Source organism: Sphaerodactylus townsendi, linkage group LG08 (genome assembly GCF_021028975.2).
Source record: "Sphaerodactylus townsendi isolate TG3544 linkage group LG08, MPM_Stown_v2.3, whole genome shotgun sequence".
Taxonomy (NCBI): domain Eukaryota; kingdom Metazoa; phylum Chordata; class Lepidosauria; order Squamata; family Sphaerodactylidae; genus Sphaerodactylus; species Sphaerodactylus townsendi.
Genome location: NC_059432.1, coordinates 89160980 through 89187480, shown reverse-complemented (window position 1 = coordinate 89187480; position 26501 = coordinate 89160980). Strand labels below are relative to the sequence as shown.

At 42.1% G+C, this 26501-nt stretch overlaps 1 protein-coding gene across 12 annotated transcripts in view; it reads left to right on the top strand.

The window, feature by feature from the left end:
* Positions 1-26501, top strand: part of PLCH1 (phospholipase C eta 1) — a 151342-nt gene that overhangs the window by 69246 nt on the left and 55595 nt on the right. For 6 of the 12 annotated variants that reach the window (XM_048505205.1, XM_048505200.1, XM_048505197.1 and 3 more), the window contains exons 1-5: positions 3032-3128; positions 10622-10768; positions 13191-13434; positions 19117-19246; positions 24296-24466. In XM_048505205.1, the coding sequence (XP_048361162.1) occupies positions 3047-3128; positions 10622-10768; positions 13191-13434; positions 19117-19246; positions 24296-24466 (774 nt within the window). In that variant the 5' untranslated portion in view covers positions 3032-3046. Of the gene's footprint in view, positions 1-3031; positions 3129-3588; positions 3671-10621; positions 10769-13190; positions 13435-19116; positions 19247-24295; positions 24467-26501 lie in introns of those variants that run through there. The other 6 variants (XM_048505206.1, XM_048505201.1, XM_048505198.1 and 3 more) reach the window with 2 other exon arrangements.

Below are 26501 nucleotides of genomic sequence, written 5' to 3'. Positions count from 1 at the left end.
GGGGGAATCACATAGAATGTAAACATATTAGCTTGACTGTCCTCCAGTGATCTGTGGCCATTGGATTATGTTTTCTGATTACAAATGGTCTGACATTTTTTGTGCTTGTGATTTTTTGTGTGCCTCTGGCCTTCATCTGGGTTGTTAATGCATTTTTAAGGTATTTAATTTAGAAGTATGGTTTATTTCCCTTTCTTATAATTACACTAGTATTGTTCTGTAGTGCTTTTTAATGACTATCTGATCTTCCATTCAATCAGATGATTGTAACAATTTCATAAAAGCTAGTCACTGTAAAACCTTTCCTCCTTTTAGATTGTAATTTTAAAGGTTACTTTTTAAACACACAACACACACACACACACACACACACATACACGGCCTTTAATAGAGGAGCATTTTTAATCAGTTTGTGAAATCAAATTTTATTTCTAGTTGTAATTATACAGCAAATAATTTTACAGTTTCTGTTACATTCTCATGTCTGGTCAGATGAGTAAGAAACTCATAAAACTGCCAAGTATATCTCTGTCTTGTTTCTCTCTTTTCTGTTTTGAGAGATGGTCTTAATGTGAACCATAGTCCCTGATGAATCAAAGGTTTATTCACTATTATTGTGTCCTTTTACATTATCCAAAAGTTTAGCATAGCACACTGAAGTATTTAAGATATAAACAGTGAGAGCAAGTATAGTTGTTGAGGATATGTACCAGAAGTTCCATCTATGTCACCAGATAGAAGCCTAGAAAGGTTACCTTTGTTCCCCACCTACCACCCCAAATACCAGTTTTTTAGCTATTATTGCCCTGATACTACAAAGATATTGGCTGAATTTTGTCCTGCTTCCTTCATTCCGTGCATTGGACTGCTGAGGTCTTTGAGTGCTTTCTAGTCTGCTGGCACCTTTGAGCCCCCAGTCAGGGCTGCTATTCAGCTATAATAGCTGCTGCCTTTGGGAGAATAGAGTTTGTCCTCCATACTGAGTTGACCTTCCTGGCTCAGGTTGCTTCCCCTCCAGATTTCTACAGTCAGCATGGCTGGTGGTGGTGGTGGTTCTGGGCTGCCTGTTGTTAGCTTTGATGTCTTCTCCTTTCTCCAAAAAACCCCACCCCTTCTCAGGCTAAGCATGGTGAGCTGGGTGTCCCTGATGGCCAGGTAAAAGGTGCACAACCTGCTGCTCTCTGCTGGGAAGAAAGGTTCTTCAATGGCTTGATCAGAATAGTGGAGGGGATAGAGTTATCACGCTTGGTCTGTTTCAGATCCCTGCTACTTGACATTTTTGACCCGATGCTGTTTGTTAATCTTGCCTACAAATCAGGTAATCTTTTTGCCCACTTCCCTGAGGCATGAGGTGTAAAGGCAGTAAATAAATAAAAACACCCAAATCCTCAACACTGTGTTACTCAGGATCTTAAAAATGATTCAGATTGTTCACATTGGGCGAGAAAATAATGGAAAGCATGCAACGTAATTCTGCAGATAAAGTGCCTGGATGGTATTTCTCCTGGTAGTCATGTTTGAGCTACCTTTTTTTGCTCGCCACCCGTTCCCCCCACCCGCTTGTCACCCGTTCATTTGTGTGAAGTTGAGGGGGGCTTTTTTCAGCACAAAAAATGTGCTGAAAAAGTAGACTTATATGTGAGTACATAGGTACTTTAGAGCTTTCTAGACTAAAAATATTGCTGTATGGATTTCTGGGTTCCCTTCTTTCCCATGTCTCATTAACATGTGTTAACGCTCACTTCTTGTTCATCAAATGCTCATCAACAAACATGACAGCGGGAGATGTATCTCTCTTTCTCTCCCAATTGTTCCTGTGATTCTCATGAAATCTCTTGACATGGCCAGTCATAGAACAATAGACTTCTTAGAGATCTCACATATGCCTTTGATGCTCATCACACACATGGGAGGGGGAAAAAAATAACACCACTACGGAGCATAGAGTATGATTATTCCGTATAGTTTTCCTTCCTAGCTCTTTCTTTTTAGTATGAAACCTTTTCTCTAGAGAAGATGTAGCTGCTGCACAGCTTATATTAATGGCTTTCCTCTGTAGATTTCTTATTCTGATAAATGGCAATTATTTATATAACTTTGGAAGCAACAGTGAAACAAATCATTCAGTACACTTGAATACTTGTCCTTGTCCTTGTATGGTGCTAAAAATGAGTTATCAGTAATTTTGGTCAACCTTTTCAGCTTAGGGCGCTCTTAAGAAAAAGTAGCTCAGACTAGTTTCTAGCCCATGCTGGCAGGGGCTGATGGGATTTGTGGTCCATGAATATCTGGAGAGCTGCAGGTTGCAGACCCCTGTTCTAGCCTCTGTGACCCACGGTGATTGGAGTGTGCTCAGCTGACCAGTCTGGTTCTTAGAAATTGAATCTGGAAATTTGAAAACAAAAACTTACTGTTTTTCCCGCCTAGAGCTTTTAAAGGGCACCAAGTAGCCATAGCTGATAAAATATATTCACATTGAGATGTGAAAAATGTATTTTTGAGGAAATCTGTATTTTTCACATTGTAGGGGCATGCCGCCAAACCCTGTAGGAACTTCTCCCTTGACTTATTTGCTACTGCACTAGGATGATCCCTTTGCACACTTAATAATTTTCAAATGTTGATATATTTCAAATGTTGCTATATTTAAAAACTGCAGCCTATGCGTTACTCAAAGGAAGGCATTCACTGCTTAGAAATGGAACTTGCACTGGAAATGGCTGTGGAGGGGTCAGTGTAACAAGCACGTTATCCGAATGACTCTGTAATACTGAGCATCCCTCCCAAGGCAGTGAGACGTTAAAGACCAGATTGTACACAAGGGTAGATTACAGATGGAAGATAGTATTGGCTGCTGCAGCTGTACGGATTAGAGTGCTTTTTGAATGCAAGGTCCAAATGTGGCTACTAGTCAGTCTTGCAGCTTAGGGGTCCCTGTCTGGCAGCTTTGATTTGTAGAGCTCTGGGAAGCATCGCTTGTCAGATGAAAGGATAAATATTGCCTGCCTGTAAGCTTCCGAGCAACATCTGGACTTCTCATGCTCCAATGGCTTCCAGCCTGGCATCGGAGGTGTACCATGTGATGGGAAGTGTATCGACTTCGCAGGGGTGCCACCTGGCCCAAATGGGTTGGTATCAGTGTTAGAGATCTGGACCCAAAGTCTTTCTCTGTCAAAGGTGGACCCAGAAGACAAGGACCCTGTTGGGAACGAAGGCTGCCACTGGGATGTGATCTACTTATATGGGAAATTTTGCCGGCGATCTGATCTGTTTTGCGTTAAGAGATTATTTGAAAGTGGATGAGTAATTATTTTTGATTAATGCAGGCATGGGTATCAAATGGATGCCATTGTAAAATAGCACTGCTAATTATTTTAGTAACAGATGCTTTAGCGCAAGTCATCATTAAATGGCAGGATTCTCGTTTAATTTCAGCTGTCATTCAGAGTGGCAGTATGGTCTTATGTAAGTTTTCCAGGAAATATGTCACACTGAGTTCACTGGAGCTTACTCTGAGGTAAAGGTAAAGAGGTTGGTAGCTGCGTGGTGAATTCTTGTGCATGCTTATTTGGATGTAAGTTCTGCTTTGAGCAGAATGAGACTTGCTCCTTGAAAAGCGCAACATTATGGCTTTATTTCTTGCCTTTGATGTTGAAACTTTGTTGTTAAGGTGAGGGTTGCGTGTCCACAGGAAGGGAATGGTTTCCAGTGAAAGTCGACCAGGATGTTTTGTGCTTGGCCATTTTTGATAATGCACTTCTAGAGTGGAGATGAAATGAACCGTTGCAGATTTCTGAAAAGTTCAAAGATTTGGTTATTTTTAAGCTGGACACATCTGTAGGCACAACTAGAACATAGATTATAGCTTGTTTGCTTTATTGAACCTGAATGGAAAAATCATCTTTAATTCAGAGTTTTGGTTCTCAGTTATTTTCTGTTATTAAATGAATGAAACATTAAAAAATTGTGGGGGGGTGTCAAGAGAAATAGTCATGAACTGCGCATATGTGAGATGGACATTATAATATATTGACAGCAATAGTAAATATGTAGGTGGGCGTTGAAATGTTGTATAATGTTTAACAGCCTGCAGTATGATGTCTGAGATTCATTTGGGCAAATTCAGCTGTGTCTGTAAGTTTGCACATAAACCTCCTGCCAACTGTTTATTTTTATAGATGCCAAAGTTTCTGTTGTAAAAATAATTAGCATTATCTGTTTTAAAGCTACATTCAGTTGATGGCCATGCCTGCAGTGCAGTACCTTTTATACTGCACCTCTTGTTTTTCTTGTTTTTTTTTAATGTTATGAGAAACGTTTTAATATTAACTAGCAGGCTCAGCCAGTTCATGGACTAGTGGCTGGTTGCTGTTTCTTTAGGGTTTGTTTGTTTGATTAGGCCAGTTCATCCAAAGAGAATGTACATAACAGTAAGTCCTCTTTCCCAACCAAAACTCTTTTTTTAACCAAATAATATTTAGTGAGGCTAGTCTTTAGAACTAGTAGTTTGTTATTAGGCTGAGATGACCAGCTTGACTGCAAAAAAAAATTAACATTCCCAGTCTATTGGTGATCAGGATAAAGGTCTAACGACTTTTTGTATTGTCCCTAAGTTATATGCCCACTTTTGAATTAGGTTTGTAAAGAGGCTTTGCACTCCACTGTTCTTCTGTTCCTTTCTTGTCTTTAAAAATCATTTCTATTTGGAGGACATGCCTAAGAGGGCTTAATGGAGATGAGTTCCCCATGTAACTTTCTCATATATTCCATATTGTTGAGGGTTGTACTCGTATTGTTGGGGGCACAAGATGTAAGAGGGTGAATTTGACCCATCTTTCCTATTCATACTTGTGGATTAAGGGGGTGACTTAATTTATTTTGTTTACTGATTAGGATTAGTAGTTACTCCAGGCTGATCAATATAGAGAACTATGAGATTTGGTGAATGTAAGATATTACTTGATCCAAGACCCTGAAGGGCATTTTGAACCTTTAGGAGTTAAGTACAAATGGTTATGATCTCAGTGTACCCATGTGTGATACTGTATTCAGAGGAGAAGTTGTATCTGGTAGAATTGCCCTTTCCAACTTTGAAAGGTATGGGAAACTTTTTGGGCAACCCAGCAGCTTTCCCAGAACAACTAGAGCAGAATCCAATTCTTTGTTCTTTAGCATGCTGCTTGACCTTTACCACATAACTCACTCCATCACAGACACTATTTGTAACAACACTTAACTGCAAGAAAGGGGGCTGAGCCATTTAAAAGTGTCTAGAAACAAAGGAGGAAAATGATATTTGGAAATATGGTTCAGTAGGGAACCCAAATATGGCTCTTTGAAAAAGAAAAAGAAATCTTAGGTTGAGAGACATTGGAGAGAGAGCTGAAATGCCGGAATGTGAAAGGAATGACAGTCAAAGATTTTGTTATGAGACCAGGGGAAATGAAAGAAGGGAACAATTGCTAGCAATCCCCATGTGAACCATATAGTCCCTATGTGAACCCCATATGCCAGTACAGGACACTAAAATAATAACATAGGGTAGTCCTGTATAGTCTGTGCCACTTCTTAATAAAGGACTGACAACAACCTGTGTTTGGGCAGTAGAATAGTTTTATTAAAATGTGAATTATTAGTAATTGTTCAGTTACGCCAATGGGCTTTCTTGCTTTTTTGCTGTTGTTGCTTTGAATTTTGACATTTAATTATAAAGGCTGCTGATGTCTTCTTTAGAATGGAATCCTGGACAGATGTGCAATGTGACACCCCCCTCTTCATGCTGAGTTTTCTGCTATAAGGCTAAGCAAAAATGGATCATTTTGAAAGAAAGGCTACTTAATTTAAAATGTTTAGCCTAATGAAATGTTACTTGTCTACTGCAGCTGGCAAGCACTTTTATTGCAGCACAAGTTAAGTACATTTATATGAAAAATAGCCATGACTGAGTCAACTATAGAAGTGCAGTTTACTTTTTAGGGGACTTCTGTTCATTTATTAAAGTGGTATCTCAGTTTTGTTGTCTTAATACTGACGGAAATCCTGCCATTTAACAGACATGTGACTATTCTGAGAATTAATATGCAGTATTGAGAGGAACAGAAGTGAACTGAGAACAGAATCTGAAATATTGATAAGAACAGAAATGTTACACATGTCAAAGTGTAACATTTTTCTTTATAATTCAAATAGCTGTTACCAGCACCTGATTTTTGTAGGGTTAGCAGAGCTACCTTCAGATATCAAAGCCTTTCGGGGGAGGGCGATATATACATTTAATATACAATACAATATACAATACGAAAAGAGCCTAATAATTTTATAGTCTTTCCTTATAGATTTAACTGGAGCTGTAAACTTGTCCCATGTACATCTGGGAAGCTGTTGAGATGTGCTCAGTTTGCTGGGAAAGTTGTAATGTGTCTTTCAGGCAGAAATGAGGATCAGTCTGTATCTGGAGCATGCATAGAAATTTGTTGTAAGAGGGAGGTTCTGCTCTTGACCGGTTCAAAGACTTACTCCTCTGTGTTTTCCTGTCTATCTAGTGCATCTGTCTAGTTTTATCCTTGCAACAACTCTGAAGTAGGTTAAGCTGAGAGAAAGTGACTGTCCCAAGATCATCCCAACGATCATTATGGCAGAATGGGGGATTTGAACCCCTCTTGCACATCCTAGTCTGATTCTAACAACTACATTACAGTACACTGGTGCTCTCCTACTTGCCATTCTTAGATGGAAGCCATAGAACATATGGACCCTTCCTCCCGCTAGACGCATAGGTGTCAAACTCGCAGCCCTCCAGATGTTATGGACTACAGTTCCCATCATCCTCTGCCAGCATCATGCTGGTAGAGGATGATAGGAACTGTAGTCCATAACATCTGGACGGCCGTGAATTTGACACCTGTGCACTAGAGAATGTCACAAAGGCATGGGGGCCAGACTGGCATAAGGCCAAGACACTGCTTCCCACAGAACGGATTCCTCTCAGAGGGTTTTGGGATCTTTCTTGTGTGTCAAACCTAGGTAGTAAGGCAGTTGACTGTTGTACTTTTTCCATGGCCCTATGGTGTGCCTGACTGGACAACGGGACTATCTCATGCCCACTGTGTCACCCTAAGGTGATTTAATCAGTACTCTACTACTTACTCTGTCTGCATCCATCCCAGCAATCAACCAGTATTCAAGAGAATAGTCCAGGCATTCTCTGAGGTCCTGACAACTCATCAAGCCTCTTATCTTTTATGTTCAAACCTCTGAACACCTTTTTTCCTCTTTATCTTAGTCAGCTCTTGTATGCTTTGCATGTGTATGTTCATTGCTTAAAATATCATTCTTTAATAATTATTTTTATTCTTTAATAAAACTATATTTTAATAATACAACTGTCTTTTCATTGGACAATTTTCACCCAGGACTATCCTGGTATGCATAGGTTATAGATCTCAGTTACTCCCCCCACCCCACCTGTCTCCCTCGGTCTACAGCTAAATTCCCCAACCAAATTGAAAGCTGCCAATTTTGGATAACAATGTAGCACCAGTTTGTGCCTACCTGCTTAATCCCTAGCAGCTAGAAAATACTTGTAGGATTCTGTGGAAGCGGACAAAAGGGATTATGATCGTTCTTGTCAAAAGATCAATGCAGTACAAATTGAGCTCCATAATTTAACTATCATCTGAATGTGCTAGGCAGGTAAGGATGGGCTTTAGAGAGCTACAGGAGGACTGAATGCAACCCTTGCCCTGTTTATTTGGGAGCTGAAAATGCAGTTGATACGTGTCACTCTAGGCTCCCAGCTCCCAGCTGTGATGCATTGGGACCCATGTCTCTGGTTATGTAGCCAGAGGTGCTAAACAGTTGTCAGCAATCCTGTGGTTGCTCACTCTACTTTTTTCTGTTATGACTGGGAGGGGACTAGAATACAATATAGTAGTGTGCAGATACACATGTGCAGGGATGTGCACATTTCTAAATATTCCACTATCAGTTGCACTATATACTGCATCATTGGATTTTCCACATTTTTGGCTGCTTCAGTGTATCATGTGCTTTCCTCATGCATTTGCACTTTTTATTTTTTGCTTCAATTTATGTGTGTGTCCCATACCCCCCCCCCCCCAATACTTTTGATATCACTTTTACCCTTGTCTTTTCTGGAAGCTGATTTCGAATAGCCTTTTTCCTTCTGCAGTGGTAAAGAGTGGTTGGCTCTAATCTGGAGAACTGGCTTTGATTCCCCATTCTTCCGCATGGGAGGCAGACTTTAATCTGGTGAACCGGATTTGTTTCCCCGCTGCTACTCAGGAAGCCTGCTGGGTGATCCTGGGCTAGTCACACATCTCTCAGAACTCCCTCAGCCCCACCTACCTCATAAAATGTTTGCTGATGTTTGTTGTGAGGAGAGGAAGGGAAGAAGTTTGTAAACTGCTTTGAGATTCCTTATGGTTGAGAAAAGCAGGGTATAAATCCAAACTCTTCCTCTTCTTCTATATTTGGAGCTTGATGGTTCCTTCCTTCAACCCCTTCTTTCTGTCAGCTATGAGTCTGTAGTTGGTTCTCTTCATTTTCTTCCTCCTTGTTTTGTCTAACCCTTACCCACCTACGAACCACTTTTTGATGACCAGACTATAGTTGTAATCAAACCACTTCCCTTCTCCCTCCCTCCCTCCCTCCCTTTCCTGTTTTTGATTTTTAATCACTATTTTAGTGTTTTTATGTCCAAAAAATGCAGCCATGATATTGATGTAGCAATATAAGCATGCACAGAAACATAAACCGTAGATGCTGACACCACTGATGATGCCAGCATCCCCACTTGAAAATCCTGATTATTTAAGTCATGTGTGGAAGAAAGTGAATTGACTGTACAACTGTGAAAATGAAGAAGGGCAGGTATACTGAAGAACTGTGCCCAAACCAATTCCAGTGCTTATGGATTGACTTTCTAGAAAAATTAGGAGTAAGTCGAGGGTGCAGAGAAGTTATTTTGCCCTCCGGATCTCAAGTACTGAACGTATTTGGTATAAATTGTGAAACCGTATAGCCCATTATCTGCCCAGAAAAAATGGGCAATGTATTTAGACTGAAATTCAAGACTTGCATAGCTGTGTTCCTGGATACCATGTTGAGTTTTGGACTGGTTCTTTTGAATACCTGGTTCCAATGCTGTATCATTCATTTTCAGAAGTGGTTTGTTGTATACCATGGAAGAAGGATCTCTTGTACACACAGAACCAGTAATGTGGTTTTTTGGATTCAACCAAGGAAACCATCACTACCTGCTGAGAACTTACTGTGCATGAAATTTTTATATCAGTGGGAGAGAGCTTGTGTACTTAAATGTTGTTATTGACTAGTTGGTAAGCTGGAAATGTAGCCATGAGGATGCAGATTTTGGTCATGTGTTCTAGTTATACCCTGTTGTAAAGAAATTCTGGAATGGTATTCTTAGAGAAACAAACTACATAATGATCCAAGATTTTGGCCTTGTGCCCTTTGCCAAAAAGATGTTCAGAAAAGAGTCAAAGGACATTTAAGGAACAGTTTGTGATTTTATGACTGCAGCAAAAAGTGTTGCTAGCACACAATTGGAAAACAATGGAGGCTAATCTTGAACCATTAAAGTCTGAGAAATTGCTAGATTATCCAAACTCACTGAATTTGTTAAACTAAGAGATGAAGGGGCTAATCAAGTAAGTTTTTCAGAGAGCTGGAGGCCCTTTTTAATTTGGGAATAAGAAACTACATTTAAATGTTGATATATTAATTGTGCCAGTTTCTTATAGGTCACAAAGTATGTACTGGAATCCAGCCTGTAAGATATTTTAGAACTGTTGGGAAAGCAGACAATAGTGATTCTGATATTTCTAATTAAGACTGCATTGATTAAAGAATTAATAATTCAGGGATAAAGTTAACTGTTTAGTAATTATGGCTATTATGGATTTTTATAGTTTTCTTATTTCACTGATTTTGATTATGAGTTTGTTACAGCCGCATCGAGGGGGAGCATGTTGTGGTAGTAGTGTAGGTTCACATTGACACATTTACCCACTCTGCCAGTGCCTATGCCAGCGGGAAGGGTAAACAGGGTGGTGGGCAGGTGCCATGAAGCTGTTTAGTGCCCAACCCAGAAGAGGCTGCTTGCCCCAGAACCACACTGGCATAACTGCCAACAACAGCATAGCTGGAGATGGGCTAGGGGCATTCGTTGCGGTGGAGCCTAGGTAGCTTGTTACCTTCTCTGTTCCTCTGCAATATGGATTGGGGTTGGTGCCGGGGTCAGCCATGGGTGCTGACCGGCTGCTAAGCGATGCGCTCCTCTTGCTTGTCCATCTTCTGCCTCAATAATAAAGGGCTGCGGCCCAATTTAATTCCAAGAAGTGTCTTGTGGTTATTTCACCAGATGAAACCTCTGCATATCTGGGCACAATTATAACTTTATAATGATATATTTAATTCTGATACTATAACTGTCTTAAGTAATCCCCTGATTTCCTTCACCTAAAGTGAAAACAAATGGGAATTTTGTCATAGTTACTCTGTCAATAACCCTCTGTAAAAGCTCAGCTGAGTAAAAATGTATCTTTTAGTTTTAATGTGTTTTAATCTTCTTTTTCAGTTGAAAGATGTATGAGTGTAATGCAGTCTGGGACTCAGATGGTTAAATTGAAGAATGGTGCCAAAGGCCTTGTGCGTCTTTTTTACCTTGATGAGCACAGAACCTGCATTAGATGGAGGCCATCTAGGAAAAGTGAAAAAGCAAAAAGTAGGTTCAGTTTTTTAAATTCATATCTGCTTGGGCTCCATTGCTTGACACAAGGAATATTGCATGCGTTATATTGCCAGCAATTGTCATCTCCTTTTCCAACCTTGACTGTGGGCCTTTCCCCACTTACCTTAAGCCCTGCGCTACTTGAGGAGAATAGCGTGGGGTCCCCTGGCACTCCCCATGAGAGGGGAGGCGACAGCGCAACTGCCCCGACGCTGCCGCTGTTGCGCCCCCTCAGCGCCCGGCATCCCTGGCGCTCTTGCAAAGGGCGCCTTTTGATGACCCCGCGCAGAGCACGGGGTCGTGGGGACACCCGGGCGCACGCCAGGGATCATAGGGGGGATCATGCTGAGTGGGGAAACGCCCTTTGTTTAGAATGGCTTTTGGCAGGTGTTAGCCTGTGGTTCATACTGGGTTGGATCCAGTCAGCTGGGTTGTCATGTTTTTGTTCTGCTGCCTTTCCCCTCAAAATATGAGAGTGGTCTATAAGGTTCTTCCTTTCTTCATTTCATCACAGCAAAACAGTGAGATAGGTCAGGCTGAGAGAAAATAGCTGGCCCCAGGTAAAACAGAGAGATTCCTGGAAGAATGTGGGTTTTAATCTGGGATCCTTGGATCCTTCTTCATTGCTCACACTGGATCCAATGAAACACATGTGTAAGGCTGTTCATAGAACCCAGAAGAACAAACAACCACACAGCCCAAGAGGCTGACTGAGGAGAGGTAACAGTCCGGGGCAGGGGGGCGGGATCAGCTTTTAGAGCACTTACACTGCACGGAGGACAAACTCAGAGCTAGGCTGGCACCTCGGAGTTCTGTGGCACCTAACCCTGAAGAACATGTTCCCCGCAGAACCACACTGTCTTAAAGCTCTACACTGATTCTGCTGGGGGCAGGCTAGGCACGTTCTCGGCAGTGGAACCAGCTTTAGTCCACTTCCACTGGGATTTCAAGCTGGGGTTGCCTCCAACACAAATCTTAGACAGTTTAGTCCTATGGAGGAGAGTTTCTGGAACTTGCTGCTTCCCGCATTGCCTGGAAACCTTCTGGAGGCAGCTCAGCAGTGGTGCCATCCCTGGCTGCTGGAGCCCTCTGGGTTGAACTGTGAGAAAGGTCTCCCATCTTCCTCTTCCTTTGGCAGAGTAGAAAGGTAGGGATGACGTAGTCAAGCTTGCCCTTCTCACTATCCCAGAGTTCATGGCATTTTGTCTGTGTGGGTCCCATGATCTCCACCATCAGCCTTTTGGACATTTAAGAGGATTATTTCAGGAAGGGCAGGGCAAGAAAGTATCAGCAGGTTCCATCCTCATTTATCTGTATTAAAACTTTCACAAAAATCCTATAGCTTTGTATGCAACATTTAAATGCTGTTAGACAAGAAATCATGTGCAAAGCCCTTTGAAGCAGACTAGTATTCCACCTCCTAGACTACTGTTTCGCAAACTGGGGTCTACAGATATATTCCAAGAGGGCTGTGAATTCGTTGTACATTCAGATGGTGACCGCTTCTCAAGTCTGTCTTGCTTACATTAAAACAAAGCCCTCTGAGGTTTCTAAGAATGAGGACAGGACCACCACACCCCAAGGAAAAGGGGTTAGAATTGGCTTCCCTCATGTTAACTTTTACGATTGTCCCTGCTTGCAGTCACCTAGTTTCCTCAGAAAGCTAGATGGAAAAAAACCGTTGGTTCCCAGCAAGTCCACCAATAGCTTGTCTCTAAGCTGGCTGAGTAGCATGTATAGTTTAGTTCTATACATTTCTCATAATTACCTCAGGTATAAAACTGAACTTAAAAAAAAATCATCACAGCGTTGCTGAGTTGCCACACTGCATCTAAGGGCAACAATAGTCAATAGGGCTCATGAACCAACTGTAAGAAGTTTTGATTTTTGGGATGCCAGTCCTTCTCTATTGCTGTGGGGAGTTCTGATTCCAGGCTCCTTCCCTCCTCTCAGTTTCTTCTTAACTAATAATTTTTTTTGCTGTCTTTCTGTTGAGCAGTGAGATTGATATTGGAGATTGAGTCAGGGCCTTCAGAGTTGTTGACCTATAGCATCAGCAGCTCTCTGAGCCCTGACCTTGTAGTCCGTGTACAGATAATAAAAAATATTATCTTACACTGTCACAGGATTTTTTTTGAGGATGGAAGGGAACATAAGCCCCTTGAAGGCATGTGAAGCTTGCTACTGGTGAGGGAAGGGGAGGAGAAGCTTGGGGGGCAGGGTCCATGAAAATGTCTAAATCAAAATGAGGCTCCTTGGATTGCTAAAATTTGAGCACTGTGATCCTAGAGTATCTTGATAAATACTGAAAAGAATGAGTTCTAATTAAAATGGGGATCGGCTTGGAAAACAGAGACCGCTCTCCCTGACTGTTTGAGCTCCTCTATTTTTCTGGTTTCTGGTTTTTCTTTTGCAGTCATAATTGATTCAATTTACAAAGTCAGTGAAGGCCTGCAGTCGGAAATATTCCACCGCCATGCCGAAGGTAACTTTGATCCAAGCTGCTGCTTTACCATTTATCATGGGAACCATATGGAATCACTAGATCTGATCACCTCTAATCCAGAGGAAGCTCGGACCTGGATCACTGGACTGAAGTACCTGATGGCTGGGATTAGCGATGAGGACTCTCTTGCTAAAAGACAGAGGACGCATGATCAATATCCTTTCAGGATTGTGTTCTGGCTTTCAGTTTGCTGGTTTTCTTTGTTCTAAACTGAGGTGATTCTTGAGGTAAGATTCCCTCAAGTATGCTTTTTGCTGATTAATTGAGGCTCCTAGTAATGTCCTCTCATGAAGTCACATAGCAATTTTGTTGGGCTTTACACCTAGTTGAAGCCTGTCCTTTCAGCTACTCGCTTATTTTTAGATTTGTTAACACTCAGAAATAGCTTTTCAATACAAGTTTGATGTTCTGAGAAGTGGACAGGATTTCTTGAAAATTGTCATCTTAATAGCAGTGGCTTAGCCAGGTAGTCTTCCATTAGGCTAACATGATGTGACTATTACTTTTTATTGGCAGAAACAAGGGTGGTTGGGGGAGGGACACTAGATGTCATGTCTCAAAATTTCTTGGAATATGACAAAAATCTATTAGTGTCTGTTGAACTGTAAAGGAGCAAATTGAAGCTGGGTCTAGGTCCACTAGATGACTAATAGCGTAATTTTGCTCAGGCCGATGAACAGACAAACAAAAGAGGGGGAAAAGCAAACAAAAGGGAAATAAGCTAAGTAACAAACACATGGCAAAACACACTACAAATTAAATTAATGGAGATTTTAAAAAAACTTTGCAAAGAAGTTTGGATTCATAGGGGTCTTCAAACTATGGCCCTCCAGATGTTCATGGACTACAATTCCCATGTGTCCTACCACTTGGCCATGCTGGCAGGGGCTGATGGGAATTGTAGTTCATGAATATCTGAGGGCCATAGTTTGAAGAGCCCTGCACCAGAATAATTTCTGCTCCTGAAGTGACTTTCTTCCCTTCTTCCTCCTGCTACATCCTCAAATGCCTCAAACTCTGGCCCTTTCCGCACGAGCAGAATAGAGCGCCCCAGGGATGGCAAAAACGCCATCCCTGGGGAACTGTTTGCACAGGAGGCCACCCCAGAGCGGCGTGAAGCCACCACTTTAAACCTTGCAAAACTAGCAAGGTTTTTGCAAAGCAGCGGCTTCCCGCCAGTGTGGTGCAAACTGCACCACTGGGACGCCGCCACTTTTCCCGTTGCCTCCACTGACCTGCCTGTCCAGCATCACTCTGGAGGGCTGCAGGGACCCACCCATGTTCCCCTCCGACCCCTGGAGGTCAGAGGGCAGCATAGGCGGGTCCCTGCAGCTTTCCAGAGCGACGCTGGAAGACGAGGTCAGTGGAGGGGACCAGAGGAGAGGCGGCTCTGTGCGGACCCGCCTCTCCAGCTGCGGGGGAAGTCAGGGGCTGCTTGTATGCTGCGGTGCGAACAGCCTCAGAGCCTCAGAGGTGCGTTTCTGCACGTGTGCGGAAAGGGCCTCTGTTTCTGGGGGAAAGAACCCCATAGGAAGACCAATAGAAACAAGATTTGATCTACAGCAGCTGGGGGACATTGAGAAAGTCACATTCTGTGGGTGAAAATTATTCTGTCCAGGCTGTGGTGCATCCCAGTCATAATTGAATTTAAGCTTCTATGACATGGGAAACCTGGTTTCTACACCCAGACCTAGATGTAACGGTCTGGGGAAAGGGTAGAAGAGAGTCTGCAAAAGGGTAGACTTTGCTTTGCACATAATTCTTGTTTCCATAATTCAGCTTCAACTGTCAGAAGATAGAGAAATGCTTACCAACCTTTTGCGGCAAATTACAAGCTCCATAAACCCCTTCTGCACTTTCTATATTTATCCCTGACTTTTGGAGAGGCTGCACGTGGCTGCCATGCATTCGTTTGTGCTGAAACATTCCTTCAAGCCTTGTTTGCGTTATCAGTTCTGGCAGATGGGAGGCTGGAGGGCGAAAGGGCCCCTGTAAGAGTGCCAGTTGGAGTGAGAGAAGAGCAGAAGCCACCAGGGGACAGGGATTCACTAGACGGTTGAAGCCAGAAAGGGAAGAGGACTAGTAGGACAGAGATACCGTGAAGGTAAATGGTTGACAAGAAGAAGAAAAAGGGAGAGTGGGGAAACTGTTGGGCTAAACAAGGGAGAAATAGCAGTTAAAACCACCAAAGAGATAGAGTGTTCTCTGTGAGGCAAGGTTAAAAATGGTTGGATTTTTTGTGTGGAGAAAGAAATGAGAGAATACAAGAAATATGCTGAAATTGTGTCAAAGAGAGGGGGCTGTGTTAATGGTTAGGCTACCTCCATGATCCTAAGGGGTGATTTTGAGAATGTTAACACTCCTCTGTGTGTCTGTATAGTGAAGCTTTGGTTCAACATAGCTTCAGAAGGGACAAAATGGAGTCCAGGCAGAAGACAGCTGGCATCTAAGGAGGGCTGACTCAAACACTAACCTTGTCATTCCTCCCCACACCCTTAATGGAATGCAGGCTGTAGAACAATGGGTCTCCTGCCAGAAACTACTAATCCCATCAGGACTGATGTCATTTTTTCCCTCCAAAAAGACCCTTTGAATAGATCTATTACTAATGTACCCCTTGCAGCACCCATCCCTCAATAGAGAAAACCATCAACATTTTGCCTTACCTTGAAACCATTTCCTAAGGAATTGGATTCACATCCCACTGCTTAATGTGTCTTTTTGTTAAGACTGGAGACCACTGTGCAGAAGTTTCTGGGAACACGCAGAACACTCTGATAAATTGCTTCCACACATTGGCTGATTAGCCACTGCTGACATTCCCCAGCCTCACCCTGCTGTGGCAGGAAAAGTCACACCAGAAGTGCTCCTACTTTCCCCGGGGAAAGTGACAAGCATGCGCTGAGCAAGAGGAAGTGTGTTTGGACAAGAAATTTTGCCCCAATGTGCTTCCTCGCTTGGCATGCTGCAAAGAAGGACTGCGTTGGGACAAGATTTCTTTCCCCGCCATGCTTCTTGTCCTACCATATGCCTCTGCACCAGTGGGTAATCAAACCCAGGTTAGTTCTATCCATACACTCAATGCCATCCTTCTCTCTGAGTCAACATGCACTAGTCATGCATTTCTCTCTCTGCTACTTGGCCTTCTGAACAGGTAACATATCAACCCAAACCAATTCCTTCTCTGTAACCTTCACTCCACTCCCTATTTTCTTAGACTCTGTATGTTTGCAACACTCTTGGCTGTTTGTAATATCTTCTTCTTTTCAATAAACCACACTTTGTTTTATTGAACAACTACTATGCAGTGGTGTAGTAGGTTAAGAGCAGGTGCATTCTAATCTGGAGGAACTGGGTTTGATTCCCCGCTCTGCCGCCTAAACTGTAGAGGCTTATCTGGCGAATTCAGATTAGCCTGTGCACTCCCACACATGCCAGCTGGGTGACCTTGGGATAGTCACAGCTTTTCGGAACTCTCTCAGCCCCACCCACCTCACAGGGTGTTTGTTGTGAGGGAGGAAGGGCAAGGAGATTGTAAGCCCCTTTGAGTCTCCTACAGGAGAGAAAGGGGGATATAAATCCAAACTCCTCCTCCTCCTCCTCCACCACCACCACCTCCTCCACCTCCTCCTCCACCTCCACCTCCTCCTCCACTACTACTACTACTACTACTACTACTACTACTACTACTACTACTTCTTCTTCTTCTTCTTCTTCTTCTTCTTCTTCTTCTTCTTCTTCTTCTTCTTCTTCTTCTTCTTCTTCTTCTTCTTCTTCTTCTTCTTCTTCTTCTTCTTCTTCTTCTTCTTCTTCTTCTTCTTCTTCTTCTTCTTGTCTTTCTTGTTGTTTCTGGGACTAATCTGAAATACACAGGTGGAGACTCCTGTTGTGGTCCACCTCTTGATAAGCTGCTTTCTATCCTTCAATTGCCCCAAAATAATTATTAGAAGGCAGAGCACCGATTTGGGTAAGAGCTCGATGGTGGAGCATCTGCTCAGCATGCAGAAAGTTCCAGGTTACATATACGGGCATCTCCAGTAAGGGTTGTATTTTATCTGATATGAAAGATCTCTGATACCCTGGAGAGCTGCTGCCAGTTTGAGTAGACAGTAGTGATGATGATGGACCAAAGGTCTGATACAGTTCAAGGCAGCTTCCTGCGCGCGTTGAGGTTGGAATTTTCCTCTCATATAATGCTAGAATTGTTCAGTGGCACAGGTGTCACCTAAATAATCTCCTTTGAGAAAGATTCAGGTCATATGAAAGCAAAGATTCCTTCAGACATTATTAACTTACATAATTCACATGCCCACAGGCCATAGCTTAAATGATTTTTTAAGAAAAGGGATTGGAGGCATTTTTGGAGGAAGGGGAAAGACATTGGCTAAAATGTCTTTTTTTTAGAGATAGCATATCTCTGACTCCTGAAACTTGGGAGTAAATGGCAAGGTTTGCTTGTTTCTCAAACCATCTAGTTGTACTTGACATCTGAATACTGGTCAACCTGGACCTTTAGCATGCTCTACCAAGATGGTTGAACTGACCTAGTTGAAGAGGCCTTGTGTGTAAAACACAAGACTGTTAATGGTATATTACTGATCACTATTGTAACATTGCAGAAGTCTTGAGCCTCATAAAACCAGATACATCACTAGAAGGGAAAATAACCAGACTCAGACTTACATACTTTGGTCATGTGATGCTATCAAATTCGCTAGAAAAATCTATGATGCTCGGACTTGTCAGTGGCAGGAGAAGACCTGGACGCCAAAGAACATGACAACTAGATACCATAAAAGCTGATACAGGCATGAGCATCAACCAGCTGAAGGAAGCAGTACTTAATCAAAAAATGTGGAAAGAGCTTGCATATCGGGTTGTCAAAGGTCGAGAACGACTGAATGGATAACATCATCATTGTAACATTCCAACTTAATTCTAAATCAGCATTTATTATAGAATTGGGGATTTCAGGCACTTTCTTTTATAAAATGGTTTACATCAAGCAGGAGGTGGATTTAAAATAGCTAATGCATGGTCCAAAGTAGTCCATGGTGGCCCACAAACCGTGAGGGATTAATCAAGGTTGAATCATCATATCCTGTTTGTTGAGACCTAGACTTTTACCTTGAATCTTCAAGTTCAATATACTTGTTAAAACATAACATTACTGTTTAACTGGCTAGTGGAAAGTGGCCAGCTAGCTAATTTAAAGACAGAGGCAGTTTATTTTTTTATCCGCAATAATTCTTTGTCTAACGTCATTGAATAGGGTGCAGCCATCTGCAAATACAACTTTGATTTGTAATAAACCAGACCATGGTGACCAAATACTTTAACAAAATTGCTCCAGAGAATGTGAAAAGTGGGTTTGATGCCCAGGTTTTCTGGCGGTGACATGAAAGTCAGTATCTGTCAGTTCCATCTTCTTGCAGCAAACCTCCCCCAAGCTACTGATAAGGGTCTCCCCCTCCAAGAAGTAACATTTTTGAGAAGTTCATTGGGGGTACAGTAGAAGGGAGAGGTGGGTACCAGTTCTGCTGGTACAAGAATTGGTACATGACATTTCGTTCCAACCCCTCCCCTTTGTTTTGAATTTTTTTTTAGCAAAAACAACTAACTTGTAAGGGCCTCAGACACGATTCTGAAGTGGTGGCCTAGAAATATTATACATAAATAACGCTGTCTTAATCTCTGGGGGAAATGCATCACGTGCTGAAACTTGAGACATGCGCCATTTATTTATTTATTCTTGCTTAACATTTTTCAGTAAATGAAAAATGGACCTACAAACCTAAGATATAGGAAGTTTACTCTTTCCTTAACGTACGTGCACTTGGGTGAAGCAGACCTTTGAGGAAGCAGACAAGAATGGGGATGGCTTGCTAAATATTGAAGAGATTCATCAGTTGATGCACAAGTTGAACGTCAGCCTACCTCGGCGAAAAGTAAGACAAATGTTTCAGGTAAGCTTCCATTCTTTCCCTAATTGTCAGACTGTTGGAAGTAGGAAGTTACCAACCAAGATTAATGAATAGACATGTCCCTCCATGTAATTGTGTTCCCAGAGAGGAAGACAGGCTAATCATGCTATATCATATCAGTGTCTCACTCTGGCAGGACTGCTGACATCTGGCAATGTCTCTCTCCCAAGGGATTATAACATTTAATGGATTGCAGACTGGACTCTCAGATTGTGGTATTCTTGGTAAAAAGGGCTTAATCACAGTTAGACCCAGCGTTCTTTGAGCACTGTTTGCATTTTACTGTGCCCTTTCACTGTTTGTTTTGCTGAAAGTAATTGGGCTCCTTCTATCATTGTGCAATCAGAAGCCAGCAACTTTCCAATAATATGGCCAGTGCAGATATTAATGAGATACATTAGGATTTCTGGAAAAAAAATCCAAAACTCCTGATGCAGTTTTAAGCTAACTGTGCTTCTTCAGAAGTAGCACCTTGGTGATCAACCTGATTTTCAGGGTCAAAGCTCTGATCAAGGTAGTTTTGACTCTTGAAAACCGTTATCCCAAGATTCTTGTTGGTTATATAAAAGTCATGCCAAGGTTTTGGACTCAAATCTAGCACTTCTAGAAGGATAAATTTTTGTCTTTGTCTTCTTTTTGTCTATTGCTCTTCAGAAGATCTAGATTCAAATCCCATGGCAACTTAGAGACCAACAATATTTTCATGTCAATGGTATCTGATAAAGAGAGCGCTGATTCTCAAAAGCTTATGCTGTCAAAATTTTGTTGTTCTATAGCAGTGGTGGTGAACCTTTGGCACTCCAGATGTTATGGACTACAATTCCCATCAGCCCCTGCCAGCATGGCCAATTGGCCATGCTGGCAAGGGCTGATGGGAATTGTAGTCCATAACATCTGGAGTGCCAAAGGTTTGCCACCATGGTTCTATAGGGTGCTAGGTCTTCTCCTCTTTGAGTGGCTTGTACTTAGTCCTCAGTACGGAAAGCAGACTTTCTCTCAGTTACCACAGAACCCTTCGTACATAAAAGGGAATGTGTTTGGGAAGAAATGTTGTGAAATGTTTTGTAAATCCCAAGCAAATCCTCTTAAGCAGATGCTCAAAGCTTTTTTTTCAAAGCAAACCATAATAACATACTGTAAGTACTCTTTCTTCCCCGAGGACTGCCTCAAACAGCAATCAAGAATGTGTTTAGTGTTGAAATTTTGTCTTCATGAAACCCTGCTGTTGTGGTCTTGCCATGATCTCCAGGAGCACTTTGGCACAACCCTGAAATGGCTGCAGCTGCTTTTTCATGTCGATTGAAGATTCAGTCATGTAGTATCATCGGGAGCCAATTAGACCTTAGAGGAAATAGCTGGGAGGGGATCAGATGTTGTTTGCAGAGCTACGAAATCTACAAAACCTTGGCATGACTTTTCCTTGAAATCAGTAGATCTTGGCATGGCTTCTCTGTTGGCATGGCACCTTAAGCTGGCCTCTTCCTGTGCTTGAAGTTCATTGGAGTATGGGGGAAGGATGTGGCTTTAATAGTGCACCACCACACCCATTTAATTGGAGGCACATCTTATTGTGTGAAATTTATTCTTGCACAGATGGGGTCAAGTTGTGGGTCATATTAGGGTCATGTTGTGGGTCACTGTTTTTTAAACTGTAGAACTCCTTACAGGAGGGAAAGGCCAGGTGTAAATCCAAACTCTTCTTCTGCTGCTTTTGAGCGATTGGAACTTTCTCCCTCTTCCCCTCCAGAGCCAAGAGCAGGCTGGTTTCCCACCCAAATGGTCACATGAAAGGAAGGAGGCACAACACTCTTCCCTCTGTTATTTATTTATTATTTAACAAATATGTGGAAAAAAGTAAGGTGAAATGAGGAGTTGCAAATCCATGAAATCAATCAAGGCTCTTGAGGGATACTGAAGATGTTCATTAGTCACTCAGGTTCTTTATATTGGGAGGTTTTTAAACCTGTGGTTTTCCAAACACTCTCTTTTGAGTTCCGAGAGTATTTTCTGACTATTTTTGGTTTCCTAAATAGCTGATTCCTTAATTTCAATATCCAAGCCCCTTTTCTGGGATGCTCTCCCTCATTCCCCAGTTTTAACTCATCCTGTAGAGCCCTAAAGGATCTCTGACCACTTTAGAGTTCTCTCCCTGTTCATCCGAATAACCAAAACCCTTTGCTGAAAATCTCTCCCTCTCAGCACAGCTGATGCTAACCAATCCCCTAGCTTGGAGCAAGGCATCACTCATGTCTCTGATATGTGCCCTTCTTGCTGCTGGTTCACTCTAAAGGCCAGGCATGAATTGGCTTTGGTTCTTCCTTACTTTGATTCCAAGGTTCAGTAGCAACATCCCAGTCTGATTCCCCAGTTCAGCAATTTAGTGTCTCTTTTTGGCGCTGATCTCTATCTCCTTGACACTGAGACCTGTAGCTACCTTGGCGTTCATCTCAACATTGTCAGTCTCAATCTCCTCCTCATCAAAGTGCCTGTCATAGTTCTAGTTGGAGTCCAGGAGTCTCACATTGGAGTACCCTAACCCCCACCTTCCATTGCCTTTGTTGCTCATTGGAGATTCTGCTGCCTCTGACAGTTCACAGTTGTTACAGTCCAAGGATCATATCTTTGAGGTTCCTCTCCATCCATTGGATCAGGGAAAAAGACAAACTTTTCTACCACATTTGTCTTGTCAATCACAAGGTTTCTATCAACCTTGCCAGTCTTCTTACCCTTGCTGTTCAGAGAGATATATACCGCCCCCATGCACTCTGTGTCACAGCTCTTGTCATTGGTTAAGGTCATCTGCCCAGTCTTCTTTGACATTGAAACAGGATAACTCCATTGCTTCACCACATCTCTGTCAAGATCCCATCACCAGTCACTTTTATGAGTCTGAGGACACTTCCATGCCTTTTCCTAAAGATGATGTTGGTGATCCATCTTCAGTTTTTCCTACAGAGGACCTCAAACTCTATTCAGAACAATTGGTTCAAATGGCTAATGCCTAGGAATTATCTATGTTCAATTGGATCTGAGGTCTATGGTGCCAAAATGGGGTTGATAGCCCTTCCTTTAATTAGGAGCATTCGAGAAATAGTAGGGACTATTCTCCACCACAGTGTCCCTTCTCTGCACCTGATCATGTGGCTGATCCAGTTCAAACAGCAAATTAGGCAGGGTGGCCCATAAATTTATAGCATTGCAAAACCCCTCAACACAAAAATCCAGTGGTTCCAAGTGGACACACTTTGTCAGTTGGTCATGGTGCCAAGTTCTATGACCTGAAACCTGTCCTTTCTCTGACATTTTTTATATGTATTTAAGAGATACTGGTTTAGCCACTTCTATCAAGTTCCAATCTTGCTGCAATTTCTGCATTCCACATACGTGTTGGTCCTTGTTCTGTATTTTCAGCACCTGATTCCAAATTTTTGAGACGTTTAATTAACCTTTACCCTGTGTCTAAACCTCCTCTGTTTTCAGTCTGTCTTTGGTATCAGATTATACATAAACCTTTTGAGCCTCTGGCAGCATCTCTAACTTAACATTTTTGTCTTACATAGTTGCCTTCCTGGCTGGTGTCATCTCAGCCAGAAGTGTGGGAACCTCTGAGTAGACTCTTCATTCATTAGATTTCACCCTGATAGGGCAGTCCTACATCCTTGCTTAGAATTTAGCCCTGAGGTGGTATTTCATTTCCATATATCCCAGGACATTACCCTGCCAATGCTTTCCCCTAGATCCTCAGCCATGGATGAATATTCACTCTGTACACCTTTTTTATTTGTTGCAGAAATTCTTTTTATAAACACAAGAATTTATTTATCTGCTTTAAAGGACCTCAAAAGGGTAACGCTGCTACTTACCAAAGCATTTCTAGATGGGTCTTTTCTGCCATTTGGTTAACCTACGCCAATGTCAAGGTGGATTGTCCACTTCAAGTTAGGGCACAATCCACTAGGCCCCAGCTGCATGTTTTTGCCAGATGTGGTCTGCTCCATCCATGTTTCTTTGACACTACTCCATTGATGTGGACTCCTGGAGAGATGCAGCTGTTCGGAAGTGATGTTGCAGTCATTATTTTGATGACAAGCTCACACCCATCTCCATGGTACGTTGAGCTACTTTTTCATGCGGGACTGCACTGAAAACATGATGATGAAAACTAAGTTGCATTTACCAGTAACCATTGTTCATCAGGTGTCTTCTGTGCACACATACATCCCTCTCTCCTTTTCCTGCTGTTAACGGTATCCTCTAATGTTGTTATTCCTGGCGAAGGGAAAACTGAGAGAGGAGAACTCTCCTTGTTTTTTTCATGTGATTGTTTGGGTAGGAAACCAGCCCATTCTTAGCTCTGGAGGAGAGTGCTCCAAACACTCAAAAGCTTCTAGAAGCCTTTTGGTCAGATATTTGCAGCTGGTCCTTGCCTATGTGGTCCTCGAATGTCCCTGCACAGAAGACACTCAATGAACTGCAGTTACAGGTAAGTGTGACTTTGCTAACCACAAAATCAAATCTAGACATGGAATGGCTTTTGAATGAAGTGATGTTTTGAAGCATTGATGCAATTAAGATGCCATGCTAGTCAGTTGTTAAAAAAAAACTTCGTCAGGGTTGAAGACCATGAACCACAACCAGACCGTGGCCTGCACCAGACCATGGCTTGCAAATCATGGTTTCTGCAATGAGTGATTTGGCGTAACTTATAAAGTGACAAACTAAACTTGCACCAATCAATCTGCCAACAAGAAACTGAATTCAAGATGCTGAGAGGATGGAAGGTGACACCAGATTAAAGACAGTAAATCATGGCATGTGCTGGTTGTACTTTAGAAGCTTGAGCCATTGTTTGTATTGTAAAGTGTAATTGGTACATATGATACATATTGGTACATATGGTACATATGATAGCTTTCTAAGATGTCTCACATGGAGGCTGTTCAGCAACATCATTTCCGGCAGTAAATATTTTGCTTGGCTTCTTTATTCCCTTTGACCCAGCATAGATGTTTGATTATGCTTGTTCCTCAGGAGGCTGACACCGATGAGAACCAGGGAACTTTAAATTTTGAAGAATTTTCCGTGTTTTACAAGATGATGTCATTAAGACGTGACCTCTACTTGCTGCTTCTGAGCTACAGCAATAAGAAAGATCACCTCACTGTCGAGGAATTCGCTCAATTTCTGAAGGCAGAGCAAAAGGTAGGAAAATTCAATATAGCAAGTGGTTTGGTTCTAATGCACAGCAGATATTCCCCCTTCTTGCTTCAGAACTTGTTTTCCTTGTTTATTTTACAAGTTCTTTATTTCCTTGCTGGTGCACATTTAATGATAGCACTAATAGACATTCTTAAGGCGGGGGGCAGAATCTTTAGAAGACTTCCTACTATAGCCAGCATTCTGAGCATTTTGCATCTTAAATTACTTTGATTTCAAATGTGTTTCCAGCCATTATTTGTCAGACATTCAAAGCTGGCAGGCAGGTAATCTATCCTCAAATTATAGCTGCCTTATTCTTATAGGAGTCAACTGCTCTGATACTATTTTATCACTGTTGACGTCATCCTGTTGCCATTTTAGATGCTTATGCTTCATGCTATAAGACGCTTTTTATGAAACTGGAACACAGAAGGCTAGTTACTGGCCTTCCACAGTGATGAATTTCCCAGAATGAAGGAATGCAGTAGATCTTGAGGGTTTATAGCAAGCAATGGCACAAAATTAGCCTTTTTGGAGTCACCTGTGATGATTCTGGGCTGTGGGCCACTCTAGCACCTACCTTTCTTTCTGGAAGTAAAAATTTAGCGCCCTGCTATTTGACATGTGATTGGAAGAAATGCCTTTTTTGCAGTTTTTAACAGTTACTTTAATCACATGGGTGGGGGGAAACTGAAGGATTTATAATACCCCAGGAAAATCCACCTCAAAAATATTTTTGCATTTTCATCACATGAATCAGGCTGCTTTCTGTAACAAGGAGAGAGAGGAACTTTGTGTTCACCAGGGGTCTGTTATGTGCCTCACAACTATGCCTCAGGGTCACAGACTGTATATACATTGCCCACACCTGTTAGAAATAATTGGTATTTTGTTTCACACTCATTCCAGTTTCAGCTTGTCATCTGTCATTTGTTACCAGTCTATTTGTCAGCAGTCAGCTGTCCAGGCTCTCTGCTTGACCAAACCTTTGTACTGTAGGTATGTTTGAAGTGTACTCGTGTGAGACAGGTTTTTTGTCTGTATCCATTGCTTCACCCTGGATCAGTGGCTTTAGAAACACCTGCTATCCATTCACGGAATGGTGTGCATGCTCAGCATTGTGACCTGCCTTCCAGAGACAAAAATGGGTTCAAGGGGAACAGGGAGCTCATTAGACCTTAAAGTTCTGCCAGTGAGAACAGAAGATGTATGGGAAGTGCAAAAGAGGATCAATACAAGCTCTGTAGTAATAAGAAGTCACTGGAGCTTGAAGGCAGATGCCACCAGTGCAGGTTAGTCCAGGAAAAGTTGTAAGACAGGATGAGCAGAAGAGTCCCAGCTGGCACCTGTCACAAAATTGTGTCTAGAGTCAGGAGATGGAGCCTGAATAAAACATTCTGTTCATTTAGCAGTGTTTGTAGCTATTGTAGTTTGCTTAGATTTCTCCTCAGCCGGGACCCAAAATTAAAAAAAGAGAAGCGAAGAAGAAGAAGAAGAATATAATTTAAAAATGAACAAATACCAAAGAGTACATTATGCCACATTTTGGTTTAATCTTGGATCCATTGAGCTGCCTCACCTGAAGTAAAAGCCAGAAACCTAGATCTCTTTGGCTCATGCCATTTTATTTATGCCAGGAGGCTCTTGCTTCTGGTCACACTCAACCTTAAATACCTGCAACAGTCAAGGAATGAGCCCAGATCTTGTTCAGCTGACGAATGTTTTCCCAAGGATTCCCAACCTCTGCTAGAAGAGCCTATGGCTGCATCCAGGCTTCAACTGGGAACACTCACGAAATATTTACACCAAGTGGTTCATGAACGATAGGAGCTCTGAGGGCTTAAACCATGAATCTTAAAGCCTGAGGATGGATTTATCCTTAAGAGCTATAAAGTAAGCCTTGTTTTTTTACAAGTACAGAAAAAGAGAGAAGCATGCAACGTAAGCCCAAGTAGATTAGCTTAATTTTGTCACTCCATGACATGTGTTGCACCAGCCTCTTCCACAGTCCAGCTAATATCCTAAATTCTGATCCAAA